The 16,778-nt window shown below is 45.1% G+C and overlaps 1 protein-coding gene across 1 annotated transcript; it reads right to left on the minus strand.

Annotated features, from left to right (window-relative positions):
- Positions 1 to 3,533: 3,533 nt before the first annotated feature.
- Positions 3,534 to 11,710, minus strand: LOC138075736 (zinc finger protein 75A-like). The gene is given in 6 exon segments (XM_068967711.1): positions 3,534 to 6,494; positions 6,683 to 6,793; positions 8,748 to 8,874; positions 9,156 to 9,247; positions 9,912 to 10,107; positions 11,300 to 11,710. Coding segments are annotated over 6 exon segments (1,536 nt in total). The 3' UTR covers positions 3,534 to 5,895.
- Between the last annotated feature and the right edge of the window lie 5,068 nt (positions 11,711 to 16,778).

Below are 16,778 nucleotides of genomic sequence, written 5' to 3' on the forward strand. Positions count from 1 at the left end.
AGGCAAGTTTGATCCTGGGTTGGGGGACCAAGATCCTGCAAGCTGCCCAATGCAGTCAAAAAGGAAACTATTGTTCCTTACCCTACTAACATTAAAAATACGCATATTTATTTATTTGACTGCGCCAAGTCTTAGTTGAAGCATGTAGGATCTTTCAGTTGCACCATGTGAACTCAGTTTTGGTATGTGCGATCGAGTTCCCTGATCAGAGATTGAACTCAGGCCCCCTGCCTTGGGAGTGCAGAGTCCTAGCCACTGAATTACCAGGGAAGTCCCAATCTACAAACATTTTTAAAAAGATTGCTTTAAAGCTTAAAATACCGAACTCTTCTCTTCATGAACATTAAATATCTGTCACTTTTACATTTTTTTCAGATGCTCTGAAACTGTTTGGTGTACAAGTCATTGTTGTTCAGTCACTCAGTCGTGTCCAACTCTTTGCAACCCCATGAACTGCAGCACACCAGGCTTCCCTGTCCAAGTCACAGACAAGCACTTAAATGTGAAAATCACAATGTTGGAAATGTTACATTTATTGGCTTAAAAATTCAACAGAAAGACTTCTAAGTTCCTCCTTGAAGATGCAGTATATTCTAATACAATAAACCTTTACATTTTTGTACTAGTGCTTAGACCTGAGCAGTTTGAGATTCATCATCCTACAGTGGTGGAAATGAAAAGTGATTCTGATAGCTTTCCTACATCTGAAACTGAGTGAAAGACAAGAGCTGGCTTGCATAATTCCTCTCACAAGAGCCAGATGGGAAAACAGCTTTAAGTGAAGTGCAGGCACTATCATCATGGATGAATTATACAGGAGGAAAGCCTGACAAGATGCCTGACTGTGGAAAGAAATTCAGTGCAGCCCAGTACCCTTGTCCGCTGGAGAATTCATACACAAAGAAACCCTACGTGTACACTGAGTTTGGTTGATATTTTGAACAGTGCTCCAGCCTTGCTCCCCACTGAACCACACAGGGAAGAAACTATAAAAGTTCCAAGTGTGAAAGAGATTCAGCAACAATATGCTTTTGTAACTTGTTTAAAAAGAAACCTAGAAATAGAGTGTGGCTAAAGCTTCAACACTTTCTACTGAGGGCACTTTAGAGACTACACAGGAGAGAACCCACAATGTTGAGGAGGCGTTCGGCAAATAATCACTGTGAGCCCTGGAGGGAACACTCCTGAGATAATAACAATGGGCAGCCTTGATCCATTACATGTGAGTGGGAATGAGTCAGAGAATGCACAAGGTGCTCAGTAAACACTGGTCTGTGGTGAAATGGTTCAGTGAATGTCTGGAAAACCCTTTACAGTGTTCAAATCTTCTGCATTGGGAAACTGTCCAGATGGATAGAAAAGAAAGAAAAGTGAAGTCCCTCAGTCATGTCCAACTCTTTGTGACCCCATGGACTGTAGCCTACCAGGCTCCTCTGCCCATGGGATCTTCCAGGTAAGAATACTGGTGTGGAGTGCCATTTCCTTCTCCAGATCTTCCCGACCCAGGGATTGAACCCGGGTCTCCTGCATCATAGGCAACACTTTATTGTCTGAGCCACCAGGGAAGTCCATTGGCAGGTTGGTATGAACCCCTGACAGGGTTTCTGCCATAAGAGGTCACTGCAGAACCAAAGAGCAGGGCTCCTCACTTGCCTCGTGCAGGCCGTGTCATTCATTCACATAAGCACACTGCAGAGTTAAGTAAAGTACAGCAGAAAACATGGTCGCTAGGAGAACAAAGAACTAGAGTTCCAAGCATCCTTACCTTATCCTGAAGAATCGAAAAGGCTACTTAGGATTCTTCGTCTCAAGTTCTCCAGCAGAATTAAACACTATTCTCATAGTTTCAAAAGCTGATCAAAACACCAGCGTTTTAGTTTCCAGGCTCTCCTTCTGTACTTCCCCTCCAGTCAAGAGAGTGAAAGTTCTCAAGATCAGCTTGAGGTTACAGTCAGCTTAATGGCCAGAACTCTGGGTATGAAATGGTCCCGAGAGTGTGACCACTGGGATGGACCAGTGCAGAGAGTGTGTCGGAGATCTAGGGGCTAGACTAGATCAGTGATCTACTTCTCAGAAGCAACCCTGGAGCCACTTGTAAGACTCTTAACTGAACACACAAAAAATAAAGCACCTTCTGGTTTGTCCTAGAAATCATCTGGTTACAAAGGTCACATTAGCGAGACTGAACCCAAGGTCAAGTCTGAATTCATTTTTGAACCAAGGTTCAATAGTTTTAGTTTTATATTGTTGTTTTAGTAATCAGCTCTCATTCCTGTGATGAGGTATAGAAATGCCTTCTTCTAACTTGCACACATCCAACCCAAATTCCAAACATAAGGAATAAGACACCGTGCTGCTAACCAGTGGCTAAGACTTTCCCACTGGAGGTTTCTCATTCCCCAACTGGATTGTACTGCTGTGTTCCTGTCCAAGTTTCTTCCCAGCTGTCACCTTTCAGTCCAGGGACAGAAGTCACATTCCTCTTTATACTGTGGGAAAATTTGGTGACTTGTGTCCTGTGTTCTCTGAGGCACAACTTACAAAAGACACAAGAGGTATTTAACAAACGATTACTTGAAGTCTGCTACATTCACATGAGGAATGGAAGGAAATCCCTACCCCCTCTCAAGCCCACTGATGGACAGAAACCCTTCCAGTGCATGAGGGGCTAATGGAGCAGTGGTGCAGTGGAGGACAAAGACAAAGTGGAATCAGGTCAGAGAGAGGGAGAGATGGTTGCCTCATCCACTTCAACAACTGACCTGTTTGTTTTGGGTAAGCAATCCAGTCTTTCTTTCCCATCACCTACAATCTTGTAAGCTCCCAAGTGTTTCCAATGGTGTTACAGTTACATCATCTCAGTGGAGCATCCAGAGGAAACTAGATCTCTTCCGAGGACCAAAGACCAGGCAGAATGACAAAGGTTTCTGAGCTCTACCAGAAGAGCCAGCCCAATTAAGGCAGGTCAGGTTATGCTGTAGAAACACAGAGCACCAACATCCCAGTAATTTAACACAACAAAAGTTTATTTCTTGTTCCTACAAAGTTCATTACAGGTCTGGTGGACCATCTAGAACAGATACCTCTCCCCAGTGTGGGAGGTCAGCATTCCAGACTGTTCTGATCTCGTGGCTCCTTTGTGCTTACATGACTGAGGCAGAAGACAGCACAAGAGTCCTGTACCAACAAATAAGTGCTTCAACCCACTGCTCAAAACTATCTCAGGACCCTAACCAAAAGGAGCAAAAAAGGATAACCACCCTCCCTCCCCCCCCCCTTTTTTCTGGCTGTCCCACATTAGCTTACAGGATTCCAGGTCCCCAACCAAGGACTGGACCCAGGCCCTTAGCAGTGAAAGTGAGGAGTGCTACTGGACCGCCAGGAGTCCCAACCACCCCATTCTTACTGTTCACTGGGATACGAGCTCCACAACAATGAGCATTTTGTCTCCTTGTCCACTATCATATCCTTAGCTGCGAAGAGTACGTGGGAACTTCCCTGGTGGTCTAGTGGTTAAGAATCTGCCTTCAAATGCAGGGGACCTGGTTGGGGAACCAAGATCCCACATGCTTTGGGGTAACTAAGCCCACTCGCCACAAAAGAAGCCTGCACACTACAACGAAGACCCACCACAGGGGAAGAAAAAAAAAAGGCTTGTTGAAAGTCTGCTCTTCACAAAAAACCAAGTACCTGGACACATAATAGGACCTCATTAAAACAGATACATGAATGCAGTGCCAGCAACTAATCCATAGGTGTATCCTGGGAGAAGAGACAAGAGTTCCAGGGGTGTTAAGACTGAGGGTGTTGGGTAAGATCTATGCAGAGCTGGCTGTGCTTAGCAAATAATTCTGGACTGAGTTCATCTTGGGGAAGGAAATAAAATCTTGCTGACAGAGACACACCAACAGATCAGGTGACTTACACCATAAAGCACTGAAGCCAAGGGACAAATCAACTGAGCAAACCACCACAATGAGTGCTCAGGAGCTCCAACAGCCACAGATGCACTGGCTCCTTCAGGGTGGTCAGTCCACCCAACACACCACTGTGGATCAGAGAAAAGGAAAGGACGTGGACACTGTCTGAGACCCCACTACCAGCATGGCCACTAGATACTTTTCCTTCATCAATCCCTCTAATCCTCAGAAAACCGAGTTGAGCTTTATCTCCATTTCATAGAGAAAATGAAGACTTAAGTGTTTCAGTAACCAAGAAATTACAGTTTTACAAACTTGAAACAGATCCAATGTCATCCAGGCTGACTAGCCAGGGACAACATACAGATCAGTCCAACTGATTCTGTCTTCAGGCCTGACTAGTTACAGCTAAGTGACAGCCAACAGATCCACTAGTTATGGGGTCTTAACAAGTCCCTAAATCTCTCTGAGCCTTAACTTCCTTGTTTCTAAGAGATGTTAAAGACATTATTTAACTCCTTTCCTAACATTACCCGAAAGCTCTAGAAGGAACACATCTGAATCAGGGCTGTAGATTAAAAGGTATTATAAGAAAACCCAGAATCCAGAGAGATTCTCAGCAGTCTATGCTGTGCTGGAGTAAACAGAAACAGAAGATCTCATCTGTTTAACGGTTTATTGTCAGCCAAGGGAGGTGTGGGTTCACCCACCTTCATCTACCACTTAGCATCAGCTCCCAAACCTTTGAACTTGGTCTCCTGCTCCCTGGATTCACAGAGCACCATGCCCAGTGACCCACAGGATCCTCCCTACTGCACACACTCCAGTTCCCAGACAAGCATAACCCTCTCCTTGTTCTTAATAACAAACAAAAGCCAAATTAAAATGCAAACAGACAAAAAACTGAGAAATTGTTCCTGAATTCGCATTAATATCCATTTAGGCCTCAGAAAAGTACTCATGTTCATGGCTCTTTTATCCTACTGGCATTGTGAGGTAAGGAGTCTAGTTTATTACAGAAAATTCTTTACATCTGTTATGTTGTTGTTTAGTTGCTAAGTCGTGTTCAACTCTTTGCGACCCCATGCACTGTAGCCTGCCATCTAATACAGACTGAATGGTAAAAATTCCAATTCATGTCCACATGACCTCATTAGAGATATTCTTTTTTCAAACATCACCAATGAGAGGTATGATGGTGCATCAGTTCACCTGGCAGATTCTCCACCAGTAAATTTTTTCATCACAGTAAAAACTGTGCTAAAAGGATCTCTGAGGTATAGAAATAAAGATTCATAAAGGAAGTCAAAACCATGTCAATTTTGCAAACACTATCCAATGACAAGAGTAAGAAAATTCAACTTGGTTTCTGGAAAACTTTATATTACAATTCATTTCTGCCCCAAAAGACTATTGAAACTGCCAAGTCGGCTACCTGAAAGACAATGTATGTAATGAAACACGTATATTACTGCTTTTTATTTTGGAAAACTATGCTACAAATGTTTCTATCATAAGAGCTTAACAGTGGCTGGAAGATCAATGAAAAACAATATTTACCTCTGTGACCACAGGAGACTGGTGACTCATGACTTCATCTGCTATTTGAAACTGGTGTTGCTATTCTGTCAGCTACAATCCCAAAAGCTTTTTCCCTTACTCAGGTTCTTAGAACACCTATTTTCCTAAGGAATTCAGTGATAGTTTTAAGTAAAAACAGTAAGTAGTACAACTAACTACTACTGTTTCCTCTCACAATCAACCCTAATTTCTTTCTCTGAAACATGATGTTTATATCACCAAATTTTCCACAGGTAAAAAATTCTGTATGCTTCTTAATTTTGAAATTTTTCATAAACTTTAGGGTTAAACTCTGGTTGGTAAATTTTTTAGACTAAGAATACTGCATAAGCTTTTCTTCATTGGTGTCAATTCTGGTGTCAAAGTCTTGAGCATTCACTGACACTTGCATGTGTTATAGATGGGTTCTCCGGTGTTTAATAAGGTGGGAATTTTGACTGAATTTTTTTCCACATTCATGACATGTAAACGGCTTCTCTCCTGTATGAGTTCTTTCATGTGTGTGGAGATGTGAATTTTGACTGAAGCTTTTCCCACACCAGGAGCATTTATATGGTTTTACTCCTTGGTGTGTGGTTAAGTGCTTATTAAGATCTGACCTCCATCTAAACCTCTTATCACACTGTTGACATTTATACGGTTTCTCCTCAGTGTGAATTCTTTGATGCTTAATAAGGTCAGAACTAACTCTGAAGCTTTTCCCACATTCCTGACATTTAAAAGGCTTCTCTGTTGCACGTTCTTTCTTATGAAGCTCCATAAGTTTCAACAGCTCTTCCTCCCACCAGTTGGAAAGTTTATTTCTTTCCTTCCCTGGAATATCTTGGTGCCATTTCCCCAGCCTATGCACATCACCATGATTTTCTTTGCCCATTGTTTTCTGATGAACATTCACACTGGCTTTTTTTGATACTATGTCTCCTGGTGCTTGTATTTCTAAGTCAGAAAGACACATGAGTTGATGATTTTCCATGTCATTTTTCAGCTTTATCTCTGTTGGAATAAACATAAGAATCAGTCTACTGTATGTCACAGCAAGATAACTATGGGGATAGAAAAAAAGCACAACATTCACTGATTTTAAAATATATATATATAGGGAAGTAGAATCTTAAAATGTTAAGCCCTTGGAAAGGTTCCTAATCTAGGCACATTTCTCCTCTTCCCATGGTATTATTTACCTGAAAGCAGCTCTTCAGGATTGTCTTTGAACACTGAAGATCCTTGAATATATGGGTCTTCCCCTTGCTCTAAATAGGAGATCACTTTAGGTTTGGGGAGCACAAATAATGCTGTGAAATAAAAAACTGAGGTCAACAACTAGAACTAATAATGGTTCACTAATTTCAGACTACTTCAGGAAAAGCAAAAGATACTTTAACCGTTTGTTACCCTGAATGGTTAAATGGATACTCTCATATTCAATATTAAGTTTACACTATACTGCATTTGTGAGTGGGCATGAAAAGCAAAGACTGAGAAATGAACCTAAGCTAGATCGACGGGAATCCAGTGCAAGTTCCAAATCTTCTGACACCAATTCTCCATATTCAACTACGGAGTAACCAAACTCCAGAGCCTGCAGGAAACACAGACTGGTGCTATTATGTCTTCAGGAAGACTTATACTGGATAAGACCAGGTTTAGGTGAGTCGATGTGAAGATCAATGGGCATGTATCATGCACAAATGATACATGCCATCATTATACTAACTTTTTATTTAGTTCTCAAGCACCAAACACTGGACTCGAAAAGATTTCTGCCACTCCCATAGCTCACTGGTTCACATCCAGGTGGAGGAAACAGGCAAGAATTACTTAATGAACTTACTCCAAATTATACTGCCAAGTATGGAAAGTATTCATCACTCAGTCATTCCATAAATACGTACTGAGTGGTTATGGTGCACCAGGCACCCTCTATGTACCAGGGACATAGTGGAGAATAAGCCAGATCCTCTGCTACCACAGAGATTATCATCTCATGCAGTCAGATAATCTAACATCAACAGACAAACAAATGTCAGGAAGTGATAAATGTTTTAAAGAAAACTAAGGAAGGGTAAGAGAACATTTAAGATTCTGTTTCTGTGATGCTATTTTAGATAAGACTGTGAAAAAAGCTTCTTTTAGAAAATGATATCTGAGCAGAACCCTAAGGTGAGTTTTATCATGTGACAGAAAAGTGTACCAGGCAGAGGGTAAGAGAAAGAAATGAGCATGTGAAGTCCATGAAACAGCAAGATGACAAGAGTGAAGAATGAGGCAAGAGCACAAGTCGCAAGAGATGACAGCAGGAAGATGAGAAGCCAGACCTTGGAGGATCCTGGGGGCCGCGGTAAGGAATTTGGTTCTAAAACTGAATATATTGAGAAGTTATCATAGGTTGTTCTTTATTTTTCTTTAAAGTTCTACCAGCTTATTGCTACCAACCCATCTCCCTCCACCCTCATGCACATGTGCTCAGTCATATAACCCCATGGACTGCAGCCTGCCAGGCTCCTCTGTCCATGGACTTTTCCAGGCAAGAATACTGGAGTGGGTTGCCATTTCCTTCTCCTATGACAGGTTTTTAAGCAGAAAATGTCATGATCTGATCAGGCTTTTTTTTCGGCCGGGTCATGCAGTTTTTGGGATATTAGTTCCACAACCAGAGATTGAATCCACACTCTTGGGATTGAAAAGGAGAAGCCCTAACCAATGGACTGCCAGGAAATACCCCATGATTAGGTTTTTAAAAGACTCTGGCTGCTGTGTGGAAAACTGAGGGTGGGAGAGCAGGAGCGGTGGCAATGGGTGCCAGTAAGAAAGTACTGAGGTGAACCTTGTGGCTGAGATGAGGATGCGAACAGCGCAAGAGGCTGAGACATGATCCAATTCAAACTACACTGTGATTGCGGAGCCAAGATGATCAGCGATGTGTTAGTAGTAGGGTATGATGGCAACATCACAGTAAAAAATGATCCAGGGGTTTTCTGGCCTCAACTTTAGGTTAATGGTTGTGTCTTTCAGGGAGACAGGATAGAGGAGAGCAAAGCAGAATTGAAAGGAACAAAAATTTTGGATAAGGAATGAACATGTGAACTTGGCAGAAACTCCAGGGAATCCGGATACACCTTTCCCGTGGTGAACCACTATCTGAGAATCAACGAGCTACTGAAACAGAGACTCTCACGGGGGTAAAAGTAAACCAAGAATGTGACGGGTTAGTCCATTCCTATGCAAAGGGAAGAGGAGAATCTTTACCTAGAGAGATGACAGTCTCATAGTTCTCGTGCATTACGTCATTGTAGAGGGCCTTTTGAGTGGGATTCAGTAGTTCCCATTCTTCCTGGGAAAAGTATATGGCCACTTCCTCAAATGTCAACAAACCCTAAAGAAGAGAATGGCTTTAACTTAGAACTTGCCACTTGAAAGACAGCCCGACCATTTGGCCCATGATTTGTATGTTAGCCAGATACTAAAGGAACAACACATGATATTTTTTAAAGTGAGGAGGCAGAAAAGAAAGAGGGAAGGGATCAGTAAGCCCAGGAAGTAAACAGTTCCCCTGGGAGATCATCTGAGTTAACATGCTTTTGAACACCTGCTGGGCAAGGTGGGTCACAGACAGCAGGGAGCAGCAGCCCCAAGAAGCTGGAAAGCACAGCTCACCTGGGACTCAGAAAAGATGAACTCAGGTGCCACTGTCCAGTCTTTGGTGTTTGTTTCCTCAGGAAGGGCTAGGATCTGGTAATTAGGTACCACTGTGGGTGAAAAAGCACCACAGAAATTTCTCGTTTCTAAACATACTAGGCTCACTTCTAAAACGTAAAAGATTCCCATGTTTTCAGGATTGATACCTGAGATACCTTTACAAGCGTGTGTGGTGTCTAGAAATGGCTCTCTCCTTGTAAATAAAAACCATTGAATCTACCAGCCCCTAAAACAGGTTCCCTAATCTTCCTGAGAAAATCTATGAAAGGAAAAAACCTGTTATCCAGTCATGACATGAATTGAGAACAAAATACTCAGGGAATCTAGTGTACAATAAGAAAAGTTGCTTTAGCTTTTTAAAATTTTTTATTGTTACTTTTTGCCTGTACACAATTTTATTCACATTTTGTCACTGATAATCCCTTAATTCCTTCTGTTTTTACAAGGACAGGTGGGCCCAATCCTCTCTACTTTTCTAAAGAACTGAGTTCCCAGTATCATAACCAGGGTTCTGCAGTTGGGAGATTTCTGTATCTTAGGCCAACCTCCACCATCAACCCCACCTGACCTATTCTCCCGCCACCTGGGGGCATCCTAATTGCTAATGTAGCTGCATTAGTAGATCCACAGGGCTGGGTAACCAGAAAGTACTCACACATTCTGGCTTAAATTATATCTCACCTCCCAGGAGAAAAGTAACATGAAGATCCTTACCCCTCTCACATACGGGCTCAGGTTCTTTGTGGGTATTCCCGCTCAGTGGCTCTTGTAGACCCTGCTGTATATTCCAAACTTCTTCCTCCAGGGACATGCCCACTGGCTGGGACTCTGCTGGCTTCAGCTGGAAGCCTGGGGCCTCTGCTGCTTCTCCCAAGAGCGCTGCCTCCTTTCCCAGCTCCTGGACTGCAACCTAGAAATAACCCCCATTCTTGTTACCACAGAACTGACTTTTGGTTTGGGCTTGATGGGAGAGGGAAGAAAAAGCAGAGTGCAGACTGCGGGGAAAGAGGGAGACGCTGAAGGAAATGACACAAAGACCTAGAGATACCAGCCACCAATTTTCTACAAGAACGATCCATAAAACATGAGAAAATGGGGAGAAACCAGTAAAGGGTGTGGTTACTGCCAGCTCTCCAAGACAGCAGTCCCGCCCTCTGAACTCAGCCCAGTTCGGCCCACTAACAGGGTTGCACAGGCCTCCTGTTCTCGTGCTGCCTTGACAGGCTTTCTCTCCCAACTTAGATCCTTGCCTTAGTGGTCTCCTGTCTTCTAATTCTCTCAAAAGATTAAGGAATTGAATTTAAAAGTTGTCCTGTCAACCAGATTTTCCACATAGTCTGGGAAGATTCTCACAGACAATGGGGATGAAATGGAGAAAAAAGCGGGTAAGAGTAATGGCTCTGTCCTATCCCCAAATGATTTTGATAAAAAACATGTGCCCTCCCAGTATTCACAGTGGGCCTGAGGCCAGCTGGTGAGCTGTCACCTGCCCAAGGGCATGTCCTGGATCCCCACTCAGAGCAGAGCCAGGAGCAGCCACTGAGAGAGGGCAGTGGAGGCTCTCACCTATGGTACAGAGGACACTATCCCTCAGAGTCTTTCTTCTCTCAGCTACTCTGCTGGGATTTCAAATCTCTCTTTCCCTATGTTCTTTCTACTTCTTCTCCTTCCTGGGCAGTCGTCCCCTAGTTGTTTGTGATTTTTTTTCCTTCTCTGTCATATCTTTGCTCTCTTTTGGTCTCTCAGAGTCCTTTCTTTTCTGATCTGCCCTGAACTCTCCAGCTCCTTAGTGCTTTTTGTATGTTTCTAAGAATGTGAGGTCCATCTCCTTGGCAAAGCCAGACGAGGCTCATTACCCTCAACACACCCTGGCTCCAAAAAGAGCAAAACTCAACTCTGTCCCTAAGGCCAAGGAAGTCTCTGCCAGGATCTCTGAATCCTATGGGCTGACTAAGGCTGCGGGTCTGTGCTTTCAGGTCCTGCTTCACAAGTGCTAAAGGAGCACTACAATAGTGACCTAATCCATTTTCTCTCCCAATTAACTGCCCCAATATATCCACCTTCACTCTATCTCACTGCACATCAAGAATCTTTCTCCTCACCCCATTCCTTGTTTGGCCAGTTTCCCTTTGCAAGTGTTCTACGAGGACCGCAGCCTCCTCGATGCTCTGTGGATGGTGCTTCTTTATGAGAGTCTGGGTGTCCCCAGGCAGAATGGTCAGGAACTGCTCTAGCACCACAAGGTCCAAGATCTGCTCTTTTGAATGAATATCTGGCCTCAGCTACCGACGGCATAATTCCTGGAGCTGGTCACCAGCCTCCCGGGGTCCAGCTGCTTCATGACAGAGGAAGTTCTGGAAGTGCTGGTGAGACCTCTTGGGAGTGAGACTATCCATCTGTGGGGCATGTTTCTTATGCTGACTGGAGTTCTCTGCCACAGGTCCCTTGGTCTCCCAAAGAGCCCTGAAATGAGCATTCAAGTACTTACACACCTTCAGATCTACTGTCATCATTTTGATCTAGCAACAATTCTGCTCCTGTGCCGGATACACCACCAGCTCCAGATCTGACAACTGAGGCCCAGTCTGGTCCAGAACGAAATCAATAAAATAATCTTCCTAAGGCATTCAGGGCAGAAAAAAGTGCACGTCAGTAAGATGCTGTCACATGAACTTTACTATCTGCTAGTTATAATGAGAAAGATGAACTTTAAAAATCAACTGCCAGGGCTATGTTTTTCTACTTTCTATTATTCAACTTAATACAGCATAGCTTACTGAAGACAAATTCCAACAAATCACTTTGCCTTTAAAAAAAAAATCAGAAAAAATATATGGATGAGAAAATTAATACCCACTGGCTGCAAGGAGTTCAGGGATTATCCAAAGATTTAACTGAAAAACTTCCTATGTCATTCTCTATTGTTAAGGAAAGATCAGGAGAATATTCTGAGTTTGTCTTAAATTTTAACATATTGTCCTAGTCTGTCTTTAATAAGCGGATACAACTTCTATAACCTTTGTCCTTCTGAGTAGATGAAAGCCTTCACTTCCTGGACCTTTTGAGGTGCTTCTTTCCATTGTATCAAAACTTGTAGGAGAGCTGCAACAATGAGACCAGAGCGGAAAGAAAGTAATTAGGAAAATAGAGCCTTATTCTTCTGAAAAAGCATCCCTCAAATAACTAGTTGTTCCAACATTTATTTTGGCATTTCTTTGCAAGACATATAAAAAAACACTATGTAGAAGATTTATATCTGTATTTTAAGTTTCTCTTGACCTAGGAAAAAACTACAGCTGAGCCTTGTTCACAAACTGTTTATTCAAATGTCAAGTGGTGAGACTTCCCTGTGGTCCAGGGGTTAAGAATCCGCCTTCCACTGCAGGGGACCTGGATTTGATCCCTGGTCAGGGAACAAAGATACCACACGCCCCAGGGCAAGTGAGTCTAACAGGTAACTAGGAAAAACCCACCGCACGCTTCAAAGACCCAGCAGAGTCAAGAGATTAATTACATTCAACTGCTACTGACTCCTTTCGATTCTCCAAGGGTCTTTTAGACCTCTAAGCGATGCTGGTGGGGGTGGGGGGAAAGAGCTGTCTGTCCCACTTTCCCTGAGATAACCAGAAGAAAGGGCACAGAAATTCTGCCCAGGAAGCCGCGGTATTCACAAACGGCCGGCTCCCGATGGCCGGCCGGCTCAGAGGGCGCACGGGACACTAAACAGGTTTTCGCAACACAGAAGCTGATCTCTGAGCCTGGGCCTCTCGTTTCTCCCGCGGTCACTGCTGCTGCTGCTGCTGCTGCGTCGCTTCAGTCATGTCCGACTCTGTGCGACCCCATAGACGGCAGCCCACCAGGCTCCCCCGTCCCTGGGATTCTCCAGGCAAGAACACTGGAGTGGGTGCCATTTCCTTCTCCAGTGCGTGAAACTCACATCAGCCAGTAAAGGAAACACCGGTAGAGGCAGCAAAGTGGACAAGACGCGGGGTGCGCCCGCGAGCACTGGGCCTATGGGCAGTATCCGAGAGGCCTCCAGCTGCGCGGCACGGGGCGCCACCCGCGCAAAGAGTGCAGAAAGCAGCCTCAGGAGCCTGACGGCGGGCCTAGCCCCGGTCAGTCGGCTGCCCGGCTCGCAAACGCCCCCGGCTGCCCAGCAGCGGCGGGGGTCTCTCGGCGCCTTCGGAGCCGGTGCCGAACTGGAAGCCTCCTCTAAGTTACCTCAGACGGCCTGGCTTCGCAGAAGCCGCTCCCTCTTCCCAGGGCTCAACCGCAAGTCGCCTCCAGTCTAACGGCGGCTCTGAGGAGGACTGCCCTCGCCTCGCCGCCTAGCGCGCCACTCAGAGGCTAGAGGCGGGGGGAAGAGGGGAATGCCGGGGTCCAGTTAGATTCCCCTGGGCCGGAAAACCCGGCCAGCCGGAAGGGGAAGTGACGTGTTTCCGGAGAGGGCTCTGCACCGCCCATTGCTTTATCACGGCTGCAACTGAGGGAGCAACCTGTCAGCGGGGAAGAGTTGACGCCACGTAATCTCAGGCCCTTGGAGCCTGGGGTCCCTGCATGGGCGCCGCCCTCTCGCGGCCATTTCTTCCTCCATCGCTGCGGGTGGCGGGCGGTAACCCATCGTCCCGCCGGGTGCGGCCACCATTCCTGCCGGTGCCCGAGCTGGGCTCCCGCCGCTTCTCACAGCCTCCTCCAGTACCTGGTGTTTACCTAAAACAATAAAATAGCCTGTTATTTTTGTCAGAAAAATTAATTTGGGGACAATTTAGGGTTGGAATATGTAAACTCGCAACCGTTAGCAAGTCTGGCGAACGTGACTCAAGAATCAGAGGAGGAAAATGGGAGTTAGGAGTGTAGTGGGTTTTCATTGGCTGAATTTTGACAATCTCCCATTGGCAGGTCTTTTGCTGGGCCAGGAGAAATTCTTCTGGTGGGTAGAAAAGTAAATCTTCCTGTTGCTGATGCAATTGATGTCTAGAGGTGGGGCATGATATCTGCTCCTTTGAGCTCTAATTCCATTTAAAATAAGATAGTAATTTTCACAAAGGCAGTTTTGTCTTATTAATCTGCTTTGTGAGAGGTGCAAGCTAGCCACTGAGATGCAATCAAAGTTCCCACAGCTGACTGAGCACTGCAATCCCTCTGTCTTATAAGACACGTCAAGAACCAGAAGATTCACACTTACAGAGATGACTTGGATCATTATAATGTGTGGGGAGAAAGCTTGAGTTCTACAGGGACAGATACCTCCCTTCCTTTGTTCTCTGCAACCAAGATCTATTAAGAACTCTCCCTCCTTCCTTCAAAGGGGAAAAGGAAATCTGTTCTCCTAAAATCGGGAATGAAAATTTCCCTGGCAATCCAGTGGTTAGGACTCTGCGCTTCCACTGCAGGGGGCACAAGTTTGCTCCCTGGTTGGGGAACCAAGATCCCACATACTGCACAGCGTGGAGAAACAAAAATAAAAAACTGGCATGGACACCGATGAGGAAAACAAGTGCTTAAGCAGAAGCTAAATTAAGCTTCTCCACCTTTTTTCAACTGCCTGTCCCCTCACTGAGGCCATCTCCAATCTGATTTCCATTCTCTTCCCATGCTCCCTTTCTCACCATGCCTTCCTCTGCTGAGTTCTCACTCCAGATGCTGCACCCAGCTCACTGCCTTCTCAGTGCTTCACTTCTCATCCAGGTTTGGATCTCCCTGTGCAGAACCATCATGAATTACTTTCAGCTCCAGGATCCTATACCTGAATGCAGCTTGGGGTCCAACCATCATGACCAAGGTTCCCAGAGCTGGCTGAAAGCTTGTGAGGCCCAGTAGTTGCTGATAACGGGAGAGCCTGAAAGAGCTGGTGGGAGCTCTCCAAGTTGCCAAATTCAATCCCCACAACGTGGGTATAATCAGGCTGACAGATGAGTTACCTAATGGAAATCAAACAGGCCTTGACCATCAACTACAGTTTCCAGTCCCAGCTCAACCCATACTAATGATGTTGGGGAAAATACTGAAATTCTCTATGCCTCTATTTCTCATCTGAGCATAACAATACCATGCAGCACAGAGAAAAAGATTAGAAATGCTATTTGTATAGCATCTGGCCCAGTGCTTGGCACTTAGAAGGTGCAGAGTAAATGGTCTGGGTTGGTGTGAGAGAAGTACCACCTTATAGGAATTTTAAGCATATCTCACTATTTGACCTTTATTAATAGGTTTAACGTCTGTCATCCCCACAGAATGTAAGGTTCTTGAAGAGTGGGTAATTTGTTTCATTGGTGAATCGCAGCACCTCAAGAAGTGTCTAGTCCTAAAATAAACATTTGGCAAATGAATAAATGGGTGAAAAAAGACAAAGACGACTAGGGTCTTCACACCTGGTTTACTGACTGGGTGTCCAATACTTAAGCATTATTAAGAGTACAAACGAAGATAAAAATTGGTTTTGGCTGAGATGTCCCTGAGATCCGTCTCCCTTTCGTTTTCACTCCTATGGCTCTAAGGTGGGATTTCTGAACTTCAGCATTATTAATATTGGGGGCTGGACAGGTGTTTGTTGTCTTGCATGCCCCGCCTCTATTATGCAACACCTGCGGTCAGTTTGGCTTTCTGCGCCACAGGTACACAGCCCTTGCTCAGCTACATTACCCACCTAAACACCAGAATTTGTTTCTGCGGGGTAATCTACTCCATAGTCTGGGCGCTCTCTGAAGACAAGGAGTTTTGAGCTGTCTTTATGTACCCCCTGCCCAGCACATGAGTGCCATAAGGCCTTGGTGAACCAGTGCTTTATTCGCGTAAATCACAAGAACAAGAGGCTCAGGGCCTTTCAAAGGCGACTTCACGGGGAAAGTGAGGGACAGGGCGAAGGGCGAAAGGCTTCCGCGTTCCCAGGCCTCTCCAAACAGAGGAAGTTGTAGCTTATGGCCACTGAGTGTCTTTCCGTTCAAGGATCCGAGACACGACTACAGCCTCAGAGAGGACGGAGCCGCAGAGTCTCCCCACCGGGAAAACTGCCCTCAACCCAGTCAGTCAAGCACCAGGCTGTTTTTCCCAGAGCGCAGCCGGAAGCTGCCACCGTGCAAGCCGTGACTTTTTACAGAAGGTCTGCCGCATGCGCAAAGGCTAAGCCGGAAAACAGCGCCATGGAACACGCAGCGCCCTCCCCGTCTGGTTCCGCCCCTTCGCTAATCGACAGCAGCTTTACCCAATGAGAAGACGGGATCCTCGTTGCGTCATAACCTATTTAAACCGCTTATTTGTTACTCCCTCCTATTGGTTACTACCTTTCAGTTTGACTGGGCGCTTCCCCTTCTCTTATTTTGAAGGGTCCTTGTAGCACTTGTTCTCCCTCCGTTTACAGACGACAGTCACAGTAGTACTACTACTACCGAGAATCACTGCTCTTCCTTCACTTCTTCCCATAATCAAACACAATTCTGTCCCTTTCTCCCCCACCCACCTCTTTCCTGTCAATATAGCCATCCAGTTACCCTGCTGTCTAAATAGGGAGGCAGGGAATTCCCTGCTGGTCCAGTGGCTAAAGACTCTGCGCTCCCAATGCAGGGAGTGTGGGGTTCGACCCTT

Source organism: Capricornis sumatraensis, chromosome 3 (genome assembly GCF_032405125.1).
Source record: "Capricornis sumatraensis isolate serow.1 chromosome 3, serow.2, whole genome shotgun sequence".
NCBI lineage: Eukaryota > Metazoa > Chordata > Mammalia > Artiodactyla > Bovidae > Capricornis > Capricornis sumatraensis.